Source organism: Nematolebias whitei, chromosome 1, assembly GCF_014905685.2.
Source record: "Nematolebias whitei isolate Nwh7 chromosome 1, NemWhi1, whole genome shotgun sequence".
NCBI lineage: Eukaryota > Metazoa > Chordata > Actinopteri > Cyprinodontiformes > Rivulidae > Nematolebias > Nematolebias whitei.
In genome coordinates, this window is record NC_056498.1 from 53,590,270 (window position 1) to 53,614,877 (window position 24,608).

Below are 24,608 nucleotides of genomic sequence, written 5' to 3' on the forward strand. Positions count from 1 at the left end.
ACAACTAAGATTATGTTCCATATATAAAATATTTTGATTAAGCCATTGGAACCTCATATGGATGCAGTGAATAAAATAAATGTCTGCAGCTCTCGTTTTTGTTTACAAAAATGATTTAATTTGTTCTATAAATCCAACTATTAGTATCCCTCGCTACTTCGTGGTTTGTTTTTTGCGGACTCGCTCTATCGCGGTTTTTCAAAGTAAGATTGGACATGATACACAATTGGCTGATTGATGGATGAGCTGCACGATCGGCATGGATTTTTTAAATTTAAAATAAATTATTATAAATGTTTTAACACCTGCTGCATCTTTGTGCAGCCCATAGCTACAGAAAAAGCTTCCTCCTGCAGCTGATCAGCTGATCTCTGTGCAGAATGGAGAAGTGGGCGTGGCCTAGACTGCTTGCATGTGGCAGAGTGCAGCCAACGGCAGAGCTAAAATCATGACATTTTGTGCTCTTTTAGAGTGTTTAGAGTTTAGAAACATTGTTTAGAATATTGCAAGAGTGTGGGAAGTGTTTAAAATGCATCATATATTTACTAAAATAAACTACTACTTACTACTTGTACTACTAATTCTACGTTGCAGTCTTTTCACTTATCATGGGGCTTCAGGGTATGGATCCCCCGTGATAATCGAGGGACTACTGTAATTGGTTTTGTTTAGTCTTTGTTTTATTAAAGTAAAGAAAGTTTCACAGAGAACATCAATAGAAATGCAAGAGCGTGGATCATAGTATTCTGTGAGCAACTTCACATCTGTTTTCCACATCTGCTTTAGACAAGTCATCATAATGAACAATATCTAACTCAAAAGAATGAACTCAGTCGCACTAATGAGAATTTAAAAGAGAAGATGGGATTCTTCACTCTTTACCATGATGAGGTCATCTCTACAGGAGACATTAATACAGCATCTTATGCACCAGCAACTTGTTTAAGTGGTAAAGGAGTCCACTTTGCTTTGTGGTCACTTACTGTTCATATTCACTTCTTGAGATATTGTACCAGCCAGTGTTCTGTTATGGCTGAGAAATAAGACAGGCTTTTAACTGGATCTGATAAGCCTGCCTGAACCCGGTCTCTGCTGCAGTCCTGCCTCAGGATTGACCGTTAAAGCAGTCAGACCAGTGACAGCTCAACAACAGCCTCTTCCCTTTGATTACAGGGAACAGCTGGGCCCTTCACATCTGTTTTATAACCCAACGTTCCCCTCCCATCACTACATGTATTGCTATGGTAAGATATTTGATTGTCATTTTAATATTCTGTGAAACATGTGGTCCCTCAAATTTTTGTCCAGTCTTTTATTTCCACTAATTAGCAACAAGTCACACATTTTTATTGCAGCTCATATAATTTCCATTATGTGTGTGTGTGTTTGTGCCTTTATTTATGTTACTTTGTAAGGTCCATTTTTCTAATTTATACAACATTGTGAGGAACAACTCCTTCTCATGGGGCCCAAAGCTTGGGCCCCATGAGAAGAACTGCTGTTGGTGGGTTAGGGTTAGGTTTAGGACTAAGGTGTGAATTGAGGATGGGTTAGGTTTAGGGTTGGTCTGTGCTGTAATGGTTAGGTTTAGGGTTGGTCTGTACTGGTAATGGTTAGGTTTAGGGCAAGAGTCAGGGATAGGCTATAGAAAGGAAAGAAAAAAAAATGAATGGAATTCAGTGCAAAGTCTTTAAAGATAGAATGACAACTTGCGTGTGTGTGTGTGAAAGTTTGTATGACTGCTTGATAGCAAAATATTTCATATATCTCATAAAATGACAGGTCTTTAGTTTCATTCTGAATAAAGATCTGATACAACTTTAAAAAGTCTTCATTTGATCCAAAATGCTGCTGCCAGAGTCTTAACTGGAGTTAGTGGGAGAGATCATATCTCTCCAGTTTTAGCTTCTCTCCACTGGCTCCCTGTCAAATCCAGAACTGAATTCAAAATCTTACTTCTAACCTACAAAGCTCTCAACAGCCTAGCTCCATCTTATATTAGAGATCTTATTGTTCCATATTTTCCTAACAGAGTACTTTGCTCTCAGAATGCAGGCTTACTCGTTATTCCTAGAGTTTCCAAAAGTAGATTAGGAGGAAGATCTTAAATATCAGGCTCTTCTTGTGGAACCAACTTCCAGTTTCTGTCCGTGAGGCTGACACATTGACCAGTTTTAAGACTGGGCTTAAGACTTTCCTTTTTGATAAATCCTATAGTTAGGGTTGGCTTCTTATGCTGTTTTAAGCTTAGACTACTAGAGGACACATTGACCTAATTTCTTTAAATGAATTGTTAAAATTGAATAGTTCTCATTTGATATTATTTTTATCTTAACGTGATTCTTGACCTGCCATTGTGTATCTGTTCCTACTAAACCCAGCTGGTCGAAGCAGATGGCCGCTTGTCCTGAGCCTGGTTCTGCTAAAGGTTTCTTCCTCATGAGGGAGTTTTTTCTTTCCACTGTCGCCTTAATGTTTGCTCAAGATGAGAGTTCTGTGATGGAGTTAATTCAAAGCAGTCTGCTCCTCAGATAAATAGTGTTAACTTACTTTTTATGTATATGCATGTGTCTGTTCAGTTCCCTGAGATGACTTCAATTATGACTTGGTGCTATATAAATAAACTGAACTGAGTTGAATTGAATTACATAATTTTTCAAAATAAGTGAGAACAAAAACGTCAAATGGAAACTTTGGTTGAAAATCTTTATTTTTTTCCCGACACAGACTGTTTTTTAATTACAATGTTGGATGCTCCTTATCAGAGGACTAACACTACGTCTTACAACACGAACTTTTACTCCCTAACATCTGAATCGATGAAGCTCAGTTGTAAGAATCTTCAGCGTGTGACTCATACATCCCAGTCTTCATGAGTCCAAGGGGAGCCGGCTCTGCGTTGATGCCAAGGATACAGGCTATCTTTCATTATGATGGAAGAAATTTCAGTCGGTAAAAATAATCTTCCGCTGTAGGCTGCAGAGGCTTGTAAAGCTAAGAGCGTAGGGAAAAGAAGAGCAATGGCCCTGCATTCTTATCGGCTGGTTCAAGAACTTTTTGACTCTTTCCACGATGTGGCTCCGGCTTAAGTCTAACCCCCCGCAGTTATGCTGCAGGTGCTTTCCATAACTGTGCACCTCCAGAGATGATTTCTTTTAACAGCTGTGATTTATCTTCTCCAGAGGAGTTACAAGCAGCTTATGTTTCTCCTCCTACACATACATTATGCACACATATACGAGAGACTTTAGGTTTGGGGAGGAGCTCCTGCTGCGGCGGACTCAAATTTGGAAAAGTGTTCCCTGTTCTCACATCAGCAGGGGGTCATGCTAATGTCGTGGCTTGATTTATTTATTTATTTTTCCCCAGGACGGAAAGTAGGACTTTAGTTTTCAGATGACACAATTTTTCATTTCAGTAATTTATTTTCTTCTACTGGGATGCCTTTTTTTTTTTTAAATAAAGTATCGCAAGTTTTTTTGAAACATAATGCAACCTGCGAGCTTACAAGCTCAGTACATTTCCTTCCTTTTAGCAGGAAACCTGCATAAAGGAGCTGAATGTGGAGGAGGACTGGCTGTAAACTAATGTCTGGTCATTCTGACACAGAAGTGGCCGCTCTGAAAAGTGCTCTTACTTATCAACCAAAACTGTTTACTTTTCTTTGACATACTTGTCAGAAACCGATGTGCTTAATCGACTGCTGAAACATACGGCCTTGAATTTCAAATAGTGCCAAAACTTTCTGTGTATTAATGCTAGAGTTTAAAACTAAGATTATCTTATGTTGACGGAGTTGAAGCCATTTCGGCTAAACCTTGAAAACAACTTTATGCACAAACTTGCGTGAAATTGTGACATCTTGCATGATCTGGTACCGTTTGGAGTATGTGTTGAGGATGATTCTCAGCTATCGAATTTTAGCCGAGCAAAATTGGCTGAGTTATTCAAGTTTTTCAAGTCAGCTGGCTGTGGCAGCCATCTTGAATTAGGTTGAGTCCAAATGTTTATCACTTACAGATGTCAACCTAATTTTTGCTTTCTGAAAGTTTCAGTAAAATCCTTTAAGTGATTCATTAGATGTTTTGCTGAAGGTATAGAAAACTGAACACAAGCACAAAGTATTGAGCAAAAAAACTTCAAACTGAACGGTAATATTTGTGGGGATTCTTATGAAGCATTCTCACTATTGTGATTTATTTTTCTTCCGTACAGTTTTCAGCGAAATTCTCGTCTCGCAGTTTTCAAGCTATTTCAACAAATCAAATAAAAAAAAAAAATGTTCAGCTCTTCCAGGACAATCCAGCTATGACTTTTGGTATTGGCACATTAGCCTTTTGAAATATTTAGCTTTTCTGCCACTTGTTTCCTCATAGAAAATGAATTGAGCTCATTTTACATCCTTCAAATCTTTAGATGTGTTTACAACCTTTTACTGCTCCTTCCACATTTTGTTCTGATTCAGCTTCTTTCAGCTTCCTTTTACAAATGTTTAATGTTTTTCCGCCACTTTCAGCTAAGTTCTATGTTTTTTTCAGCTGTTTTGCGATCCTTTCAGGTTCTTTCTACAAACTACAACATTGCTGTGCGTCTTCTAACTTCTTTCTGCTAATTTCAGCTTATTATGCTCCTTTTAGATTATTTCTGCTAGTTTAAGTTATTTCAGCTACTTTTTAGCTGTTTTATGCTAATTTTAGCATTTTCAGCTAATTCCATATTTTTTGCACTCATTTCAACATTTTTCAGCCTAATTCAGCAAACGTGTTTTCTCCACTTCCTTCTTGTTATTTCAGCTTCTTTCTGCCATTTTAAACTACTTTTCAGCTGATTTATTTATTGGTAATTTCAGCTTTTTTTTCAGATAGTTTCCACTTTTTGTGCTCATTTCTGCTTCTTTCAGCCTAATCAAGCAAGCATTCTTTCGGCTTTCTTCAGCTAATTTAAGCTTGTTCTACATTTTCAGGTACCTTTTAAGCTAATTTTAGCTGTTTTCAGATAAATTCAAATTTTTGTGGAAATTTTTGCAGCTTTCAGCCTAATTCACTTCGTTATGCTAATTTCAGCTTATTATACTCCTTTCAGCATTTTTCTGCTAATTTCAGCTTATTTTTCTCTTTCAGCTACTATTTAGTTCTTTGATGCAAATTTTAGCTTATTCATCTAATTCCACATTTTTTGCTCATTTCAGCTCTTTCCACTTCCTTCTGGTAGTCTAAGATTCTTTCTGCATTTTCAGCTACCATTCACCTGTTTTTTTTTTTTGTGAATTTCAGCCTTTATTTAGCTAATTGCCTATTTTTTGTGCTTATTTCTGCTTATTTAAACCTAATATAGCAAACGTGTCCTTTCGGTTTTCTTTTGCTAATTTAGGTTTGTTCTTTCATTTCAAATTCATTTCAGCATGTTCAGCTAATTTAAGCTGTTTTTCACCAAGTTCTTCAGCAATAAGCATTCACACTGCATTTTCACAGGAAATGCAATTTCTCTATGTATTGTTTTGATTACATGTATCAGACTTTATGTAAATACCTTTTCAAAATCAAATGCAATTGGATGGATGGATGAATCAATGCATGGATGGATGAATGGATGAATGAATGGATGAATGAATGAATGAATGAATGAATGAATGGATGAATGGATGAATGGATGGACTGACTTTACTGATCCCAAAGTTGATCAATTCTGGAATATTGTGAGCTGTTTAAACTACAGAGGTTTTTGGATAGATTACACAAAACCTGCTCAGTTGAGCTTGTTTAATTTAATTTATTTGTTTTACAAAAATCAAAGAAAGGGACTCAAGTGTTAAAGCACAAAACCATGAAACATGATTTTCATTCAGAGCTTGAGTTTGCCCGTTTGGACTTTTTAAAAACAAGATGGTCATTTCCTTCTGCTTCACGTTGCAGCTTCTCAAACCTCCAATGGACCAAAAGGTTAAAACACACATAACTTTTTTTTAAACATTCAATTAGCTTTTTTTAAAATTAGCAAGGTTCCTGTGTATCTCACTTACCCGGTGGCCCCGTGGGTCCTGGATCTCCTGGAAACCCCAGCCCAACCTGTCCTCGTTCTCCTTTCTGACCTCTGTATCCTACAAAGACACACAGACACACAATCCTCTAAACAAAAATGAAGTATATCTGTGTGCCGCCACTTGTTCAGACTGTTAGTAAGATTAGAGCAAACGCCACAGCAGCTTCAAATTCAGTGTCAAGATGGCGCACGTGTGTGCAACCTTTACATCTGCTCAGTGACTCCTACAAAGCATTTGTTGAAGTATTACTATTAGGACAACAATGTCAGACATCAGTATTGCACCTATTTGGTTGAAGCGCAGCAGCTTTAGTGGGTGTTGTTGGCACTAGCTTCTCTGAATCCCAGGTTTCAGGCCCAACTCTTTAAATAATAAAAGATGTGCTGACATCCTGTCAAAACAGAAATCCTCAAACAAGCTATCGGTCCATTAGTTTATTCATATATATGTAATTTTTTTCCTTTTTTGAAGAAGAAGGCACTTCATGGACAACAACATGAACAAGTCTTTGAAAACTTCAAAACAGAGTGAGGTAGTTTTTTTTTTTTTAACCCGAGGTCAGATATCTGAGTCACTGCAGGCGCACAGAGGGTGGAATTAGGTTTATAGCTAAGGATAGAAACTAACATGCTTTATTTGTTAAAGTGATAGTTCAGATCTTTTGAAGAAGGCGTTTGTGGTTTTCATGACTCAGCTGATGAGCGAATGGCTAGTCTGAGTGGGGACAAGACCAAAGAGGACTGCTGTCATCTTAAAACAATTCTAAATGTCAAATGATTCAAAGCAAGTCAAATAAGCACTGTTTTTTAAAGCTTTACGCTGCACTGAGTTTTGAGCATTATATGGTTATTTACATAGAATTTCATGGTTATTAATTGTTTGCTGCCATTTGCCGTGTTAGGAAAATATCTTATGGACGGGTTTTTATTGAAACACTCAGAGTTTAACCATCAAATGTACACCTAGAACTGATTCACTTTTGGAGTTAAAACTATTAAAGATGGCCACAAAGCTCAACAATCTTATCAAAAGCCACAGCTGTCTATAGCTCGGTCAATTCTCCAAATATTGGGGCAAAATTAGTTGCGATGATAGTTGAGCATCATCCAAACCCCATACTCTGTGCACTAATTGAATTCAAGATGCTTTTATCAACTTTGCCATTAGCTTTTAAAGTGGCCTGTGTATGTTAGCAAAATATCTCAAAAACCACTGGATGGATTTTAGTGATGTGTGCTACTGACCTCATGGCCAGGTCGTAAAAATATATATTTCTATCAATTACAGTTTTATCTGGTTAAATAAAATAAATGTAAAATTAAACTTTATTTACTGATTTCCCATCCACAGTAAATTTTATTTTTTTTATTTGAGATGTTCCCCGCTGGCAACTGACCTATGGGAACATAAAGCACCTCAGTTACATTTACAGATATTGAGCTAAATTCTAACTATTGCTCTAACTGCTATTAAATTATGCAAGATACTGCCATACTTCATGAGATTGCAAATCAGCTACAACTCTGCCATTTCTCAGCCTACGATGATATTATTTTATGATATTTATTTATTATATTATTTATATTTTCAGGTATCTCTTGTAAATGAGTCCCGGAGGCTCAGTAGGATTAACCTGTATAAATAAAGGTTGAATGAATGAACATTAGATTAAAATTCTTAGTGTGGCAGGCAGCAGTGGGTATGAATTTCTTTTAGGAATGCTAGGCTTTTAATTTGTGACTGCAAACAAAGGCAGCAGCAGCTAGCTGTAACATTCTGATGCTGTCTTGGAGCACTTCCAGAAGATGTATTATTTAAATTTTTTGTGCAATTAAAATTTGACAGCGAAGTCAGAGTTTGTAAAAGAGCATAACTAGCATCAAGCATAGTTTTAAAATGGCAACAATCCACTTTGGTCTAAATCTTGCTCCGACTAGCTGTTAGCTCGTCAATCCAGTCAAAAATATACTGTTCATACTTGAACTATCCTTTTAAGAAAAGACTGATAAGTGCAAAAAAAAAGTCAAAGCATGTACATTAATCTTCACTTCAGACCAGGCAGTGTTGAATACAATGAGAAGCACACTGTCATCCTTTCAAAGCTTTTCCAATACATGCAAAGCTGCTAAGTCTTTACAGCTCCAAACAGCAGCAAAGCAAGTACGAATGCGAGGGGCCACAACAATATTTCCCCATGAGGCACTTCAAGTAATGGAGTCTCACAACCAGCAGCTGCGAGAAGTGCATCAGAAACATTGACAGGAGTATCAAGCATCTCTCCGCCTGGCCCAAAGGGGAAACGCTTCAGCGCTTACATGTCAGGGAAAAATCTCAGAAGAAAGGCTCATGAATGCTCCAAAAAGTGAATCTCAAGAAAGAGGGGCTATCCACACATTGCCACAATAATGAGACTTCTTTCAACACTCACAGAGCCTGGGGCATTCATTCAGGGAGGAGACGGTCCAAGGAGAAAAGTGCACTGTACCTTAAGCAAAAAGGAAACACTGAACAGCACACAAAGCAATAAGCTTGGGTGGCACGCCGAAGTGTTGCGCCCCGATAAAATCCAAAATGTCACACGGTGCACTTGTTTGAAAGCAAATTGTTTTGCGGGCCACTAATGGACAAAGTTAACACAAAACTAATATTGCTACAGATAGTGTCATTTCAGTGTTGACTGATGGGATTACAGCCTTTCTGTATGTCACTGTAAACATTACTGACAGCAACAAGCATGAAATTGATGACATTTCCCCTTGGGGATCAATAAAGTATATTGAATTCAAGTATATTGAATTGAATCAGCTGCTTCAAATGTTATCAGTCCATTAAATGGCTGTTATTAGTTATTATCATCCCCATAGGTTGTGTAGTGAGAGAGCCGAGAGATGGACACACTTAGAAAGTCTCTGGATGAGCTTAATTTGTATTTCTGGACTCAAATCAATGAAATAACAGTTCCTGTCCCATGAAGGTCCTCAGGGTCAGGTTTTGACCTGAGGCTTAGTTCACTACAGTTGCATTCAGACGGTCCCTCCTGTACCTCCTAGTAGGTTTAAAGGTACTTTCTTATCACTGATGATATGCAGCTTTGCCTGCGTCTAAAAGCAGAAGCTTTCTGTTGTTAGCTTTATTTAAAACCTTTATTTACAATTTACCTACTACTTTTAAGCTGGATATCAAGGATTTATTTCAAATGAATTCCAGATTTAACAGTCATAAGGTTTTAATTCGGTATCTAAAAAGAACTCTTAAGAAAGGATATGAGAGTTTTTTGTTTGTTTGAGATGAGCGACATTTTGATCAATTTATATACAGTACAGCAATATATAAAGCACTATAATTATGTTCAGAAATAACCCCAACCCTAACCCTAACCCCGAGCATTATAATTCTGTGATAACAACCTACTGAGCCTGCTAGGAGGTACAGGAGGGACAGTCTGAAGGCAACCTATGGGGATAATGACAACTAACAATGGCTATTTAATGGCTGATAACATTTGAAGCAGGTGCATGAATTCATAAGACTATATGCTTTACACAAGTAAAAATAAAACATCATAAAAAACAAACAAAAAAATTATAACAGGTGCTCCATTAAAAACACTTGGATGTTTACTGAGGCTTCCATATTGTACAAGAAAAAAAAGAAACAGCAGCTGCAAAACAGAATTTACACTGTAAATAAAGAAAAATCAACATGTTTCAGTCAGTAGTAGTACAAAAGTCACTGACATATAAAAAGAAAACTGCTTAAACAAAAATAAATGTAAACTAAATTAAATATGCATTCAAAAACAATAATTAAAAAGATTTTTCAGTTTGAACTAATAGCAAAAGATAAATAAAGAGAGAGAGAAAAGCCTTAAATTACAATGAAAGGTTAAAAAAGTGCTGCTCGTCAGCATGTGTCCTTGTAACAGCTGGAGACTTCCTCACTTGTGCAATCAAACCACGAAGCAAGGAGGAAAAAAAAACAACAACAACAGTGAATTCAACAGAAGGGTTATTTTTCTCCATAAACAATTCATTTTGCCACAATAAAGAAAGAGTCAAATTGGATATTCCAAAGGAGCACGATCTCCAGCGGAGGATGACGAGAAATAATGAGGAAATATTACCCCAAACTCCCTCACCAGCTGAGTGGAGCCACAAGTCAACAAAGAAAGAAATTAAGAACTTCTTGAATTCTTGATTCATCAAGGGAAATAACTTTTCTTTTTATTTTCAATAAATATTTATTGCAAAGCTGCATTATAAATGACCTATAAAACACTTGTTTGATGCATTAAAAAACAACAACAAAGTAACGCAAAATCCACGACACGTGTAATGCCAGTGGCATTAACACAGCACACATATTTAGTTTGAGTACTTTAGCTACGTTACACATGAGTGAAAGCAGCACGTAAAAATTAAAGCGGTGAGTTAAAAGGTAAATGGTCTTGAATGATGTGAGGTAGATACAAAGCTCAATGAAAAAGGTCAATGCAGTGACACTTTAAACAGAACCAACACATGAACAAACACTTCCAAAGGGATAGTTTAGTCATTTTTGATGGGAAGTTTTGTTAAATAGTTATTATTAATAGTTAACACATTTTCAGCAGTGTCAAAACACTACTAGATGTTTAATATTTGCAATGTGATGTTCCTTCACACTGCTTTTGAGACAGAGTTAAAAAACAACCGTATATGGCACAGTAAACGCTTGTAGACAAACTAATATACAGAAATACAGCAATCTATAGCTATGGCCAAGACAGGCAAATACCTTCTGTAACCTTTGACCTTGATTTGTAACATTGACCTTTAAGAATCAGCACCTCCAAATCTGAGGCCATGGTCCTCAGTCGGAAAGAGGTGGATTGCTCTCTTTGGGTTGAGGGTGAGGTTCTGCCTCAAGTGGAGGAGTTCAAGTTCACGAGTGAGGGAAGAATGGAGCGTGAGATTGACAGACGGATTGGTGCAGCTTCTACAATATTGCAGACACTGTGCCAGTCCATGTGGTGAAGAGGGAGCTGCGCTGTAAGGCAAAGCTCTCTGTTTACCAGTCGGTCTACATTCCTACAGTCACCTATGGTCACAAACTCTGGGTAATGACGTAAAGAATGAGATCATGGATAAAGGCGGTTGAAATGAGTTTCCTCCGCAGGGTAGCTGGACTCTTCCTTAGAGATAGAGTGAGAAGTTCAGTCAACCTGGAGAGACTTGAAATAGAACCACTACTCATTCACATTAAGAGGAGTCAGTTGAGGTGGTTGGGGCATTGGTAAGGATGCCCCCAGGGCGCCTCCCTAGGGAGGTGCTTCGAGCTTGTCCAACTGGGAGGAGACCCTGGGGAAGACCCAGGACATGTTGGAGAGACTACATCTCTCGGTTGGCCTGGGAATGCACTGGGTTTCTCCCAGAATAGTTGGAAGAGGTGACAGTGGAAAGAGATATCTGGGCCACCCTGTTCAAACTGCTGACCCCGCGGCCCGACCTTGGATCAAGCCGGAGATAATGGATGGATGAATGGACCTTAGAGCTTGGGTGATGAAAATATTATGCAATACGCTGTATACTGGTGGTACAAATGTGTTTCAAGTTTTGGTAAGTTATCATGGGTGTATCAGAAATAATGGCCTGGACAAGCAAAGACCTTGTTTTAACTTTGATCTTGGGGCTGGGGTGATGGAAAGTGCACACGACACTCTGTCTAGTGATGATGCATTTGTATTTGAAGTTTCATATTGTTATGTGCAAGGCAAGATAAAGGTTACGTACATAGGTATAGGAGAACAGATGGAGATTGCAACATAATATGTCCGCCTTTTTACAGACGTATAAAAATTGGCAATTGTTGTGATAGCCACTAGATTAGCCTGGACAAATTCTTTTGTCATTTCTTCCATACTACGTGCTCCAGGACTGAAGTCACAGCTGATAAAGTACTGATAACTATTTTACAAAACATTACTTCAAACATGACTAAACGAGCCCTTTACAATCACATTATTCTGTTGGAGACACATGAGAAATCTAAGCAAGTTTGAGGTTCAAAGCCTGACCAGCAAACCATTAGTGTTGTGTGAGCAGTCAGAGAGCAGTATCAGTTTGATAAAGACTGTCCTCCCTCCTTCCTGACTATGCTCCTTTCACACTTAAGAAGCTTTCTCTCCCGGAGTGAGGTATCAATAACGTAGCTCTTTTCCTGTCCACACTGATAACACTTTCTCTTATTCACAGCCAATTCTTCGTTTGTCTTCATATTTCCCAGAGAGCTGCTGTGCACCAAACTCCTGTCCTTTTCCTCTGCTTTCCACCCCTCAGTCTGCTTTGATATATGGGTCTATGCAAGAGAAAAATACCTATGAATCCATACAAAATGCACCGGTAAGCCCAACCCCAGTTAGGATAATCTCCTGTATTTTACATTGTATGTTCATTTTCATGGGATATAAACCTAAAGCCTTTTGACGTTTAACCTTTACTCCACATTTGACGTTTTAATGCATTATAAATGATCCCTAACTCTGAAAAAGTTGGGTTGTTGTGTAAATTGTAAATAAAACCAGCAATCAATGATTTGCAAATCTCAAACTCATTTAGTTGCAAAGAACTTCCAGAAAAATGGTAATTTTGAATTTGATGACATCAACACATCTTAAAATATTTGGGACAGAGTCATTATCACTGTGAAGAATCCCCTCTTTAGGACCTGGGGAGACCAGCTGCTAAAGTTTTGAGAAGAAAATGTCCCATTCTTTTCTGATTTAGGATTTTAGCTGTTGAACAGTCTTGACTCTTCTTTGCTGAATTACTTTCTGGATGGGAACATATGTAACCTGTATACACTGTTCTGCATGGACAGCTCCTTGCCAAATGTATAAGCTGTCCATAACATGACATACGCATTAATGTACCCCTATACCAGGGGTGTCAAACTCACTTACAAAATGGGGCCCAAATTATTATTATTTTTTCAAACCAAGGGCCAGTTTCAGAACCTACATTAACTCAAGTTAGATACCCAACATCTTTTCTTGGTTGCAGGTACCTCAACAAGAGTTTGATTGGTCTCATTTAACATTCTCTCTTGCACTTTTGACATCATAATCAAATATTACTGACAAAATTAAAGTGATAAAAGTATTTTACATTTAAAATATAATCTTGGGGGCCAGATGAGATGTCAACAAGGTCCACATTTGGCCCCTGGGCCTTGAGTATATCATCAGAGATAAACTTTTGAACTGTGTGCTGGTAACAAGCAAGATGGTACCTCTTCTCTTAAGTATGGAGGACCAGGCTTCTGTGGTTTCCAAAAAATTAAAAAAATAAATGTTAATCCGTTAGACCATGGAATAGTTTCCATTTTTGCTTCAAAACATTTTTCATGACCCTGGCTGTGTTTCTGGATGGTGCTCACATGGCTTCTTCCATACATAATACAGTTCTAACCAGCATTTGTGGATGGCATGGTGAACTGTGTCTACAATTTGTGGTAGTGGTTCTGAGCTCATGCAGTGATGTTCACAGAATTAGACTTGATTTTAGTGCAGTGCTGCCTGAGGGCCAGAAGGTTAGGGCATCCAATAAAGACTCATGTTGATGTTTATGCCCAGAAAGTTCTCCAGATTTTTAAATTTTATTGATAATATTATGAACTGTAGATGATGGGAGATTCAAAGTATTCCCAATTTTCCATTGAGGAACATTATTCTTAAATTTGTCACCATATTAAGAGAAAGTTTTTGCACACTGGTGAACCTCTCCCCATCTTTACTTCTAAGAGATTCAGCCTCTTTAAAGTGCTCTTTTTATACCCAGTCCTTTTACTGACCTGATGCTAATTAACCTAATTAGTTGTAAAATGCTCCTCCAGCTGTTTCGTATTTGTACCACTTGCTCTTACAGCCTTTTTTTTTTGTCCCGTTCCAACATTTTCAGATGTGTTAGTGCCAATTAACTTCTGAATTAACTTACAAACTGTAAAAAAAAATGTAGTTTAAACATTTTATATGTTTACTGTGTTACATACTAATTAAAAAGGGTAGGATTTGAAACTTGTTGCATTTTGTTTTTTATTTAAAATTTTACACATCTTAACTTATAACTAATTGAGCTGTATAAGACGAGCAAATAATTTATAAATGGATAAATATAACCATAAATGGCCAATGTAGTTCACAAACAAGTAATTGATTTAAACAAGCGTGACATTTTAGGTGTGTTTGAATTTTGTTTTGTCTTGAAGTTAGCATGTTTTCAGTTCAGCCATCAGTCCTGAGCTCCTACCTTGAGGACCAGGTGGCCCTGGCTCTCCTGGAGGACCTGGCGATCCATCCTTGCCAGGGGTTCCCGGAGGCCCTTGGATCTGTGATGCTAAGATGCCAGCAGGTGTCTTTTGCTGCATGCCATGGCTGGATACTTTCTCTGCAAGGCGAGAAAATGGAAGATTTCACATGTTGAGGTTTTAGAGGTGACAAAAAAAAAAAAAGGAACAAAAACAAAAATATTTCAACCAAATGAAATATCAAACTATATCTACCTTCAAAAATTCTCATTACTTCGTTTTGGATAAATTCTCTGAGTTCTTGTGTAAAGCTGGGATCATCCTGTGCAGGGAGAGTAAAAGAGCACTCACTGAAGCATTTTCACACAAAGAAGAGAAGAAAATCCAATTAAGTGACAACATAAACTAAACTTTTATTCACAGGCAGCTGGCAGCAGAGGACGTACAGTAAAGATTATAGTTATCATGGCATGACAATTAAATGGATCCTCCTCGTGCGTCTCGCTGCTGAAACCAAACATGTCAAACTCAGGAGCAGAGGGAGGATATTATACTCGGGTAAATCTTTTGTCAAGATCTTCTCTCAGCTCGGCTCACCAAACTCAGCAGGAAAATACGACTCATTCAGTGGGGGAATATTAAATTTGATACAGTAACTATTCAAAGTTGTATTACTTTCATTTCACTTCAGCAGTGATGCCCTTTGTGCTCAGGAGCAAAAGTTGCAGCTCTGAAAGCCTCAAAAATAGGGCAGAACGTGTGAAAATATTGCAGATTCAAACACATATAAATGCATTATTTTTTCTCTGCAGTTCCGTAATGAACGTGGGCTTAAAGTGTGAAGTGTGTGCTTTCATTTAAAGCAGGGGTGTCCAAACATTTTCATTTGTGGGCTAAATCTATCAAGATGAAAGGACTCGTGGGCCAGAAAAATGTGAAATTAACTCTCATCGTGAACAATATTTTGGAGAAAGGACAAAAGTTTATGAATTTTGGTGGATAAATAGTTTTAAATTGTTGTAGATCCAAAACATTAAAAGCCCAATAAACACTATTATTATTATTAAAAAGGATTTGATTTATTTGATTTGATGGATCTATGTTTGTTGTTTTCTTGTTTTTGGAAAGTTTATTTTAGTCTGTTCTCAGCAACAAAAGTGATGGGCATGTAAAGGTCATGGATGTTTTTCACTTACTAATGTCAAATATTATATTAACAATGCGTGTGCATTAGAGTTGTTTAGTCTTGGCGAAGTTGAGCCTGCAGGAGCCTGTGCACCTGATAAACTTCAAGGCCCTAAGCTGTGAAGCAGAGTTGTCTTGACCTCACCTCTGTCTGATAACAGGTATTTAAGATTTTCTTAGCTCTTTCTCTTCAAGCAGAACTTGTGATCCGGGCGAGATGCAACATCCTGTAACCTGACTTATCAATGGCTGTTCCATCTTGCAAGATTAAACCTGACCAAGAAAGATCCTTTCCTGTGTGGCTTATTTATTTAATAAGCTGATGATAGGATAATTACATTATCCAACAAAAAGCGTAATATGAGTAAATGTCCTTTTAAAAGGAGGTCGAACAGCCTTTTGGACCTTAGTCGACCCAAAAGGCTGATCGTAGTTCTGAAAAATTGTCCAGTTGTCAGTCGCTGCAACAGATTCCTAGAAGGTTTGATGAAGTTGATCAACTCGTATGTAGATGAAACCATGTTATATTCATTTAAAAATGTCCAGTGTCCCTCTTGATTATTTTATCAACTGCAATATTTAGTCAAGTTTTAGGAATCATTATCCAAAAGTCTCCTTTCTGGTAGAAATCATCGAAAGTTTTTGATACTTTGTACCATGAAGTGAAAATAAAAAATTTATATAGCCAAAGGTTTGTATTTTGCTTAATATTGCTCATTTTGAGAAGACTGTTTTTCATGTTTTGCTGTTAAACTTAAACATTATATAAAAAAGGATTACCAACTAATATGTAGGAAGTTTGCATCAACCTCTTAAGCCCGCTGGCCAAAATGATACCATTCTTAAACTGCAGTGTGGGCCGCACAAAATCACTCCAAGGGCTGTAAATGACCCCTCGAGCCGCACTTTCGACACCCGTGATTTAGAAGAAAAATTTAAAGAATCTGCAAAACATGTAAAACATTATTTTTCAGGGGCTCAGACTTTCAAACACATCTAAACGTAAGCATAACCAAACATTTAAACTATGATTTTGAAAGAATTATCCACAATATCTAATCTGAATGCTGCATTAAGAGGTTTCTTTCTTTGTGATGTTCTGTTTGTGGGTATTTTGTCTTTATCGTATTTTCCGCCGTACATGTCGCACCGCCCTATAAGTCTCATCAGTCCAAATATGTCTATTAAAGTGGAAAAATCCATAAATATGTCACTTTGCCATATACGTTGCATCTTTTTTGCATCACCACTGACGCGTCGCATTTGTTACGTGTCACCGTTGACAACCCGGAAACGTGGGCCGAACCCGGAAATGTGGGTCGGTGTTGTGCCAAAAATCGATTGGCTGAAAAATGGCGGCCGTGGGAGCGTGCACGGGAGGACTTTAACAAGAATTTAACAAGATTAACACTTAGAAACAATTATTTGTTTGCTTGAAAGTATAGCAAAAGTGTGTCTCAGTTTAACTTTCCCTTAATAAATGCACTTTAATGGTCAAATCAGCTGCATTTCAAAAGCTGATACACGGAAGTAGGCGTGTGCACGAGGACTCGCTGTGCATTTCTTCAAATTTTTGCAAGATAACCACCTAAAAACAATTATTGGTTTGCTCGAAATTAAAGTAAAGGTGTGTCTCAGTTGAACTTTTACTTAATAAATGCACTACGATGGTCAAATTAGCTGCATTTTGCCGGGACGGCGCTTGACGGTTGCTCCAGGTGAGCTGGACGTAGGTGGCAGACTAAAGCAAGCCAATTGTGTCATTAATAGCCACTTTTACCTATTACATGATACAATGGCTGCCATACTACTTGAGTGCCTTCTTGCGGTTGAAAATGGTAGTGTTCAATACTTTTAGTCTGAATGAATGAAAACGGTCATATCTCAGCCAAAAATTGGTTTATAAATATGGGGAAAAAATCCATAAATATGTTGCTTCGGCGTATAAGTCGCAGGGCATGCAAATTATGCAAAATAAATAAATAAATAAATAAAAGCGACTTATAGGTCGAAAAATATGGTAGTTTCATTTTATTCATAACTCAACAGCAGTTCCGTGTTTTACTTTTGGCTTTCTATTGTTTGGACATTCAGAGATTTTCATGTTGCCCAGTGGATTCATTTTTCTTTAGAATCACACGGAGTTTAAATGTGACAATTCCCAGCCTTCCAGTGATTTTCCAGATGGATTTGTTTTGCTCTTAAAGACTGACGATGATCAGTTTAAAGTGCACTTAGGGCTCCTTTGACTTCACACTGTTGATTCGGAGCAACACCCACCTACGACTAATGCCACACTCCACTCCAGGTCGACCTGGTTAGTTGATGAAGAAATAAAGAATAAACAGCACACACCCATCAACTAAGCAATCACATTCAACCCAAGGGTTTAAATGTAATTGATTTTTTTAAAACGCTCTTAAGGGATGAGAAAAGAAATAATGGATTTAAAGAAAAATAAGACTTTTTTTTTTAACTGTTGTTTTAAAGGTGAAGCTTTCTTAGTAAACAAGTTGAAGGTGCCATAAAGTGTTACGAGCTTTAAGGTAAATCAAAAAAGGAATGAAGATGACATTTTTAAAGGTGGACCTTAAAGGTATTGTGTAATTCCTTGATTTGAATTCCTGTACATTTATACTCAATTTTGCACTTTTAAATCTGCACTAAAACATTACAACAAATCCTTTAAATATTTTCAGTTTTAATGTCAAAGGACTCTGGGAAAGTTGCAACTCAAAGCCCTGTGGGCTCAGCAGATCCAACTCACAGGTAATGGAAGAGAACTGAATGCTCTGACATCCATTTTCAATAGAAAAAATTAACTATTTATCCAACGCACCAATATGTTTAACGCAAGCTGCCTTTTTGAAAAGTATGCAGGCAAAGTGGTCAAGCTGCCAACAATAAATGCAGGTTGTGTGCACACCTACAGTTCATTGTGTTGCTTTTAAAAAGGAGAATAAAAGGCAATGAATCCACTGTGAGTGCACAAGCATACCCATTGCACAGCTTTATGGAGACTATTTATCCAGTACTGTGACATAATGTGAAGAATTGATGAAAAAAAGGCATTTACGGAATAAAACTTTATAAAATGTACTGTGAATTGCTTAAAATTGGAAGTTCAAAGTCTGAGTGCAATTACAAGTCATTACACAATTGCATAGCAATAATTTATTGAGTAAACAGCTAAAACCATAAAAACTGGGTATGTGTCTAAATATTTCTGTACCTAACTTTGGATAGCACATGTCCTTCCACTCAAAAGATTCAACGTCTCAGTGTGTTGCCAGCCACCAAAACAGCTCTCAGCTGCATTGCTTCCCAGGGCAGCACCACCAGTGAAGGCTTAAAACCTTAAATCGCTGCATTCAAAACAGCTTTCATCACTGAGAATGTTATATAACTGCAGTAAGTGTAAAATGTCTGTGACAGATGGAGGTATTTTCTGTGCTTTGCAGAGCTCTTGGCGCACCCACATATCTCTGTCTTTCACTCTCTTTCCGTTTCTCTCCCTCCCTGACCTTCTGTTATGCCTATATGATCAGGAGTGGGAAGCGTTGAGCAGAAGGTGATCTGTGAGTTCCCTCGCTGAAGTGAGTGAGCTTTGTTTGATGTTCCGTGCTGAAAGCTGTAGATACACCATTTCTCATTTCGGCAGCAAGAACTGAGCTAGTCACACAAGCCGTGAGAGCAAGCCAGGGTTTTAATTATCTGCAAGGAAAGTCTGTTTGATTCAAACACTTACCAGGAGTTGTATCCTCCCTAACTGTCCTGGAGGACCGGAGTCACCTTTTTCACCCGGTGGTCCGATACGTCCAACAGGGCCAGGATCACCTATGCGACCCCTCTCGCCCTGAAGGCCTCTTTCTCCAGGAATTCCCGGATCACCCTGCATTAAAGAAGCAGTCGTTCAGCTCGGTTTGCTGCAGATTATGTGAAAGTTCAACAGTGCACAAATCAAAGCAAAGCTTTTTTTAGCTGGCGTAGTTGAAGTCACTACCCCCAGACTAACTTTATCACTTACCATGCTGCTCACAGTTACCCCTTTAATTTAACGTGTTAGTGTCTTTCACTTGTCCTTCGGGTTTTTGCAAGCTGGAAGACTAAAAGTCTCATTTTCTATCTCTATTACCAGCATTTGCAACTGATTACTGCACAAGTGTGACAGAGCTCTTGCAAATACAACCGCAAACTGAACAAAGCGTGAAATGCCTTTTTCTTCGTGTTTACGTGCTTGCGGGGATTAGTAATATTTGTGCCGGAGAAAAGACTTTCATTAACAGTCATTAGTTTTCATCAACATTTTTAGCGCTGCTGTTTGAGGCGTACAAACAGCTCCTCTTTAGGAAAACAAGAGTGACACTACTTACACGCTCTCCTTTGGTTCCTCGGTCTCCTAGTCGACCTATATCGCCCTTGGCAAACACACAAGAAAAATACCTTTAAGAATCTGTGGCTGAAGAAACGATAAATAGTGCAGACGTATAGTAAAAGGCTATTATTCTCTTGTGTTCATATGAAGCAGTGATCAATACTTGATCCAACACATTCATTTTAAGATTTGCAGACAATTCTATCGCCTGAAGGGAAACTGTGAGTGAGCTTTTTCAGACTTGCTCGACATTGAGAGATGCACACCTTTCAGATGACTATGCATTGATTGCTTTTAACTCAGCTCAGGTGTTCTGCTTGTATGATATCCCCCCCTTGTAGTGTTTCACCTTCTGCAATGTCACGACTCCTCTGCATCATTCCTGTTTTGTTTGACAAAAGGCCCTGTTTCCCTACCAGCTGTCTCCACTGTACAGAGAAAAAAAAAACTGTCCCTGGCTTCATGTCACAACATCTTGTGTCTTCCTGTCCCTCCCTGTCACTCTTCATTGCTTTCCCTTTTTCTTCCCTTGCAGCATTATCTCTGGGAGCATCTTTGTATCATTTTCCCACTGGATTACAAGAACCATGCAAAAGACAATCTGGCTTGATGTGGCTTTAAAGCGGCCATCGCTTTGTAATGCCATTCTCCCTTGCCTGCCTTAATCTGCAGCATGCTGTATTCCCCACTGCCTGATGGGAAGCTTAAATCTATCATCTTGCACACTGAAATGTGCTTCCATGAGCATTACATTAAAGCTCAAAGCAGCGAGCAAGGGATCTATGTAGATGTGTATAGCCACCTACTAGATGGCACTGTTGTTCCATTCAAACATCAGTCTCCTTGTAGCGAGCCTCATCAGAAAGCTGAGATTATAGGCGAAAAATATTAAATAATAAGAATGAGCAAACAATAAAATGTTGGGGCTGTCATTAAGGTGTAAGGAGAAAAACATCTTGTATTTCAGAGCAAAACAATAATAACCACAATCAGTCAGGTTTGGTTGTAGGATCACTCAATGTGCAGGAAATGGTTATTCAAGCAGATCCGTTCTGCATCCAGCAAGACCATTCTGTGTATTCATGAATTAAATAACGTATAATAAATCTGATAGGCCACCTAAAAGCAGACTTTTCTGCAATTTTCATTTCAGCTTTAGCCAAGTTCACCAAGCAAAACAATGCATAATTAATTTGAAATGTCTGCTACCCTCTATTACAGTCATTTTATCATTGTCTGAAAGCATTAGATGTATAATTAGGGTATAAAGACTGAAAATCAACAAAGCCTTAAATCTGAAGAATTCCATTTAGTTTCTATCGCTAAAATCTCTCATATGCAAATAGGTTTAATGCAGTCAGCACGCTGTAGCTGGAGGGGGGGATAAAAATCTGCTGTGCCATCTCTCTGTAGTTTGGCTGATGTAAAGCACTTTCTATAAGATTTGCAACATGCTCACACAACTCACCTTATTTCCCGGAGTTCCATCTTTCCCAGGCCTGCCCTGCTCGACGAGCGCAACACAAACAAAGACATTCTGTATCAGCTCCCACCTTCGATTGGATCAGCACTGTTGCACTCCTAGTAATCTCCACACTTAATGAGATATCTCAACCAAGGGATAATGATCCTGATTACTGAGCGAACACTGGTCCATTGTGCACTTACAGGGGAAATTACAGAAAGTAACTCTGATGGAAATTACATGGAATGTAGGAATACAATCATCTATAGCACAAGTGGTAGATAGCATGCATATTTCATCTATATTGTCCTTGAATCGTGTGAATGGATCTACTATTGTAATACATGAATGGACATTACTGGAGGATAGTTTGAGAGCAACAATTACTGATTAGAAGGATGTGAATTGGGTTGCATCCTTACAGGAAGACCTTGGGGTCCCTCACGTCCAGGGAATCCTGTCTCTCCAATTGGCCCCCTCTCACCCTGTTGGAGAACAGAGACAGCAAGGATGTCAGTCAGTGGTGACAAAGGAATGATGCAGGGATTGACAGTTCAAAGGGAGTCAGAGGCTCCGGCTCACCGGCTCTCCTGGGATCCCAGGCTCTCCACGAGTGCCGGGCTTCCCCTGTCAATCACACGCACACAGAAGAAGTGAGCACACCTTGTTTGACAGGTCCTCAATAGTGTCACATCATCAGCACCTCTGCAGCTTCACATTCATAATACAGCTCACAGCCATGGCATACTGTGGGTGCACAATAAATCCTCCTCAGACCACAAGTCAACAGAGTTCTTAGTTGAACTAGTGCAGTGCTGGAGGAATTATGTTGAAGTCTGCAATTCAATACTTAATAAAACATCACTGACTGGTTGCCAACAGTGGACTTGAACAATAAAGAGGAAAAAAGTAAAAGTACAGTATGACGTAAAGGCATACTTACTGGTAGACCTGGAATCCCTTGGGGTCCAGGCAAACCAATATCACCCTACCAACACAAAAAGCAGACATATTACACAAATAATACTATAGATGCCCGTCATGCAAACACATACAGTGGATATTGATTCAGGAAACTGCCTAAACTTCTTCTTTTGCTTCTGGCTGTTTCCTCTTCAGAGATTATCACAGCAAGTCATCCTCCTCTGTGTCCTCTGCCCTCACTCTAACTACCTGCATGTCCTCTCTAACTGCATCAATATATTTCCTCTTTGTCTTTTTCCTGGCAGCTGCATTTCTAACATCCTTCTACCAATATACCCACTGTTCCTCCTCTGGTCATGTCCAAACCATCTCAGTCTGGCTTCTCTAACTTTATCTCCCAGTTGTTCAACCTGTGCTGTACCTCTGATGATCTCATTCCTAGTTACATCCAGCCATGATTCAAAGTGATACAAAGTGGGATAAATGGTTAAATATCCACTCAGAGGATTTTTTTTCCAGGCTGCTATCTTCATCTGGGGTCGCCACAGTAAGCTAACTCATATAAAGACTTGGTAATTGTTTTATGATGGATGACCCTCCTGATTCTTGATGCAATCCATCTACCATAGCACTCAGTGTGGAGCAGAGTGCTGCCATCTAAGGTGCCCGGGGGAGCAGATGGGGGGAAGGTTAAGGATCTTGCTCAAAGACCCAGACTCTCCCACAACTTTCCCACACTTTGAAAACCCCTGACGATATTCTAATGGGAGATCAACCTATCTATTAAGGCAACTATACCAAACCTACAATCACTCCTGATTATCAATATCAGTATTATCTGCCTTCATCTTTTGGAGATGGGCAGTGATTTACCACAATTTGTTTTTCAACAGCAAACACTACACATATGTTAACTTTTTGTTGTAACTCCCAGCACGATAACTTACTTAATGCCACAGAAACACAATGAATTCATCCCTGCATAACTTCCACACAAGATACAGTCGCACACTTCATCTCGTCATATATATGCAGGCGTGGAGAGCTCCATGCAGAGCTGGATTTGTTCTCCCTCTAAAACAAATATGCATCCACTGCTACCAACCCTCTGTGCAGATTGTTAGCCATTACTTTAATGCTTTGGCTCCAAACTGCTCTGTTTCCAGTTTGAAAATGTCAACCTGAAACTCCTTCAGGCAATGTTTAAACAGATACATAAGTAATTGAATTCCTCTGTTAACATTTGGTTTGCCTCAAGTTGACTTATAACTTCAACTAGAACCTGTAATGTGTTCAACTCTCATGGTGGCAAGCTTTGCCCTTTTTTTTTTTTTTTCAAAAGACGGATATCTTCCCGTAAAAGGAATCTCTTTACATGTTCTGTAATAAGAAAGTTTCCTCTTGTTGCAGTCAGGACAGCTCCTTGCAGGTGAGAAATCTCTCTGTTGCCTACCTTGGCACCAGGTAGCCCTTCAAGCCCGGGTAAGCCCATGGGTCCTGGCTCCCCCTGCGAGAGAGAAACACACCACCTGTTGTGTCAAAATGAAGAAATCACTCCTAATGTGAATTAATAGCTGTTTTCTAGAACTAAAAATGGGTCTGTTTTCATCTCATATTCATGCAGAAGGAATATATTAAACATTCTTATAAAACTGCGGGTAAATGCATGAAAATATAAACTAAAGCTACGCGGACAGAAATGATGTAAGCTTTGCAATAATTCTCAAATTTCCTTCTTCCCTCAGCCATCACACATCAATATGTATCAGACTATACTTGTAAAAACAACAATTGTCTTATGGCACATTCTGTTAAACCATGGAAACTATAGAACCATTGGGGGAAAAAAGCCCCATTTCACAAGAAGACTTTCTTTCTGTTCTAAAAATAGTGCCCAATTCCCCATGCTTGAGCAAGTGATGGCCTCTATCTTCCTCTTCTTGCTCAAGCTGCTGTGGAGAAACGCCATTACCCAGAACAGGAGAGCAACCGGTGCTGACATAGATGAATTGTCCAGGTAATTGTCACACATGTAGATTGTCATGAATAAGCTATTGTGGCTAACAGGGAGAAGAGTGGGGCAGCCAGAGGATCAGCTGCGAGACGGATTGGGGCAATTCCAGCACAGCACAGCCGGGCACACACTTTATTAAAATGTCAAATTAACATCCTGGTGAAAAATCACGGCGCAACCAAACAATACAAAAAAATGCAATCAGTCTCATGAGGATAAAGAATTCAGGTTGATGGTGGAAACGTCACGTTGTTTCCACGTCTGTGTGGATTGTGAGTGAACAGTTCTCCTGATTCAGTGAAAGGGCAGAGGGGTGGGAAGC

At 38.7% G+C, this 24,608-nt stretch overlaps 1 protein-coding gene across 1 annotated transcript in view; it reads right to left on the bottom strand.

Moving 5' to 3' along the window:
• The window catches only part of LOC119425829 (collagen alpha-1(XIX) chain), a 27,276-nt gene extending 3,035 nt beyond the window's left edge, over window positions 1-24,241 (bottom strand). Inside the window, exons 1-11 of the mRNA XM_037693417.1 lie at window positions 24,167-24,241; window positions 23,726-23,779; window positions 22,292-22,336; window positions 21,931-21,975; window positions 21,771-21,833; window positions 21,352-21,387; window positions 19,882-19,926; window positions 19,257-19,400; window positions 14,579-14,645; window positions 14,326-14,463; window positions 6,020-6,097 (exon numbers count right to left, since the gene is read on the bottom strand). Coding sequence (XP_037549345.1) covers window positions 6,020-6,097; window positions 14,326-14,463; window positions 14,579-14,645; window positions 19,257-19,400; window positions 19,882-19,926; window positions 21,352-21,387; window positions 21,771-21,833; window positions 21,931-21,975; window positions 22,292-22,336; window positions 23,726-23,779; window positions 24,167-24,241 — 790 coding nt within the window. The remainder of the gene's footprint in view (window positions 1-6,019; window positions 6,098-14,325; window positions 14,464-14,578; window positions 14,646-19,256; window positions 19,401-19,881; window positions 19,927-21,351; window positions 21,388-21,770; window positions 21,834-21,930; window positions 21,976-22,291; window positions 22,337-23,725; window positions 23,780-24,166) is intronic.
• Window positions 24,242-24,608: the final 367 nt, after the last annotated feature.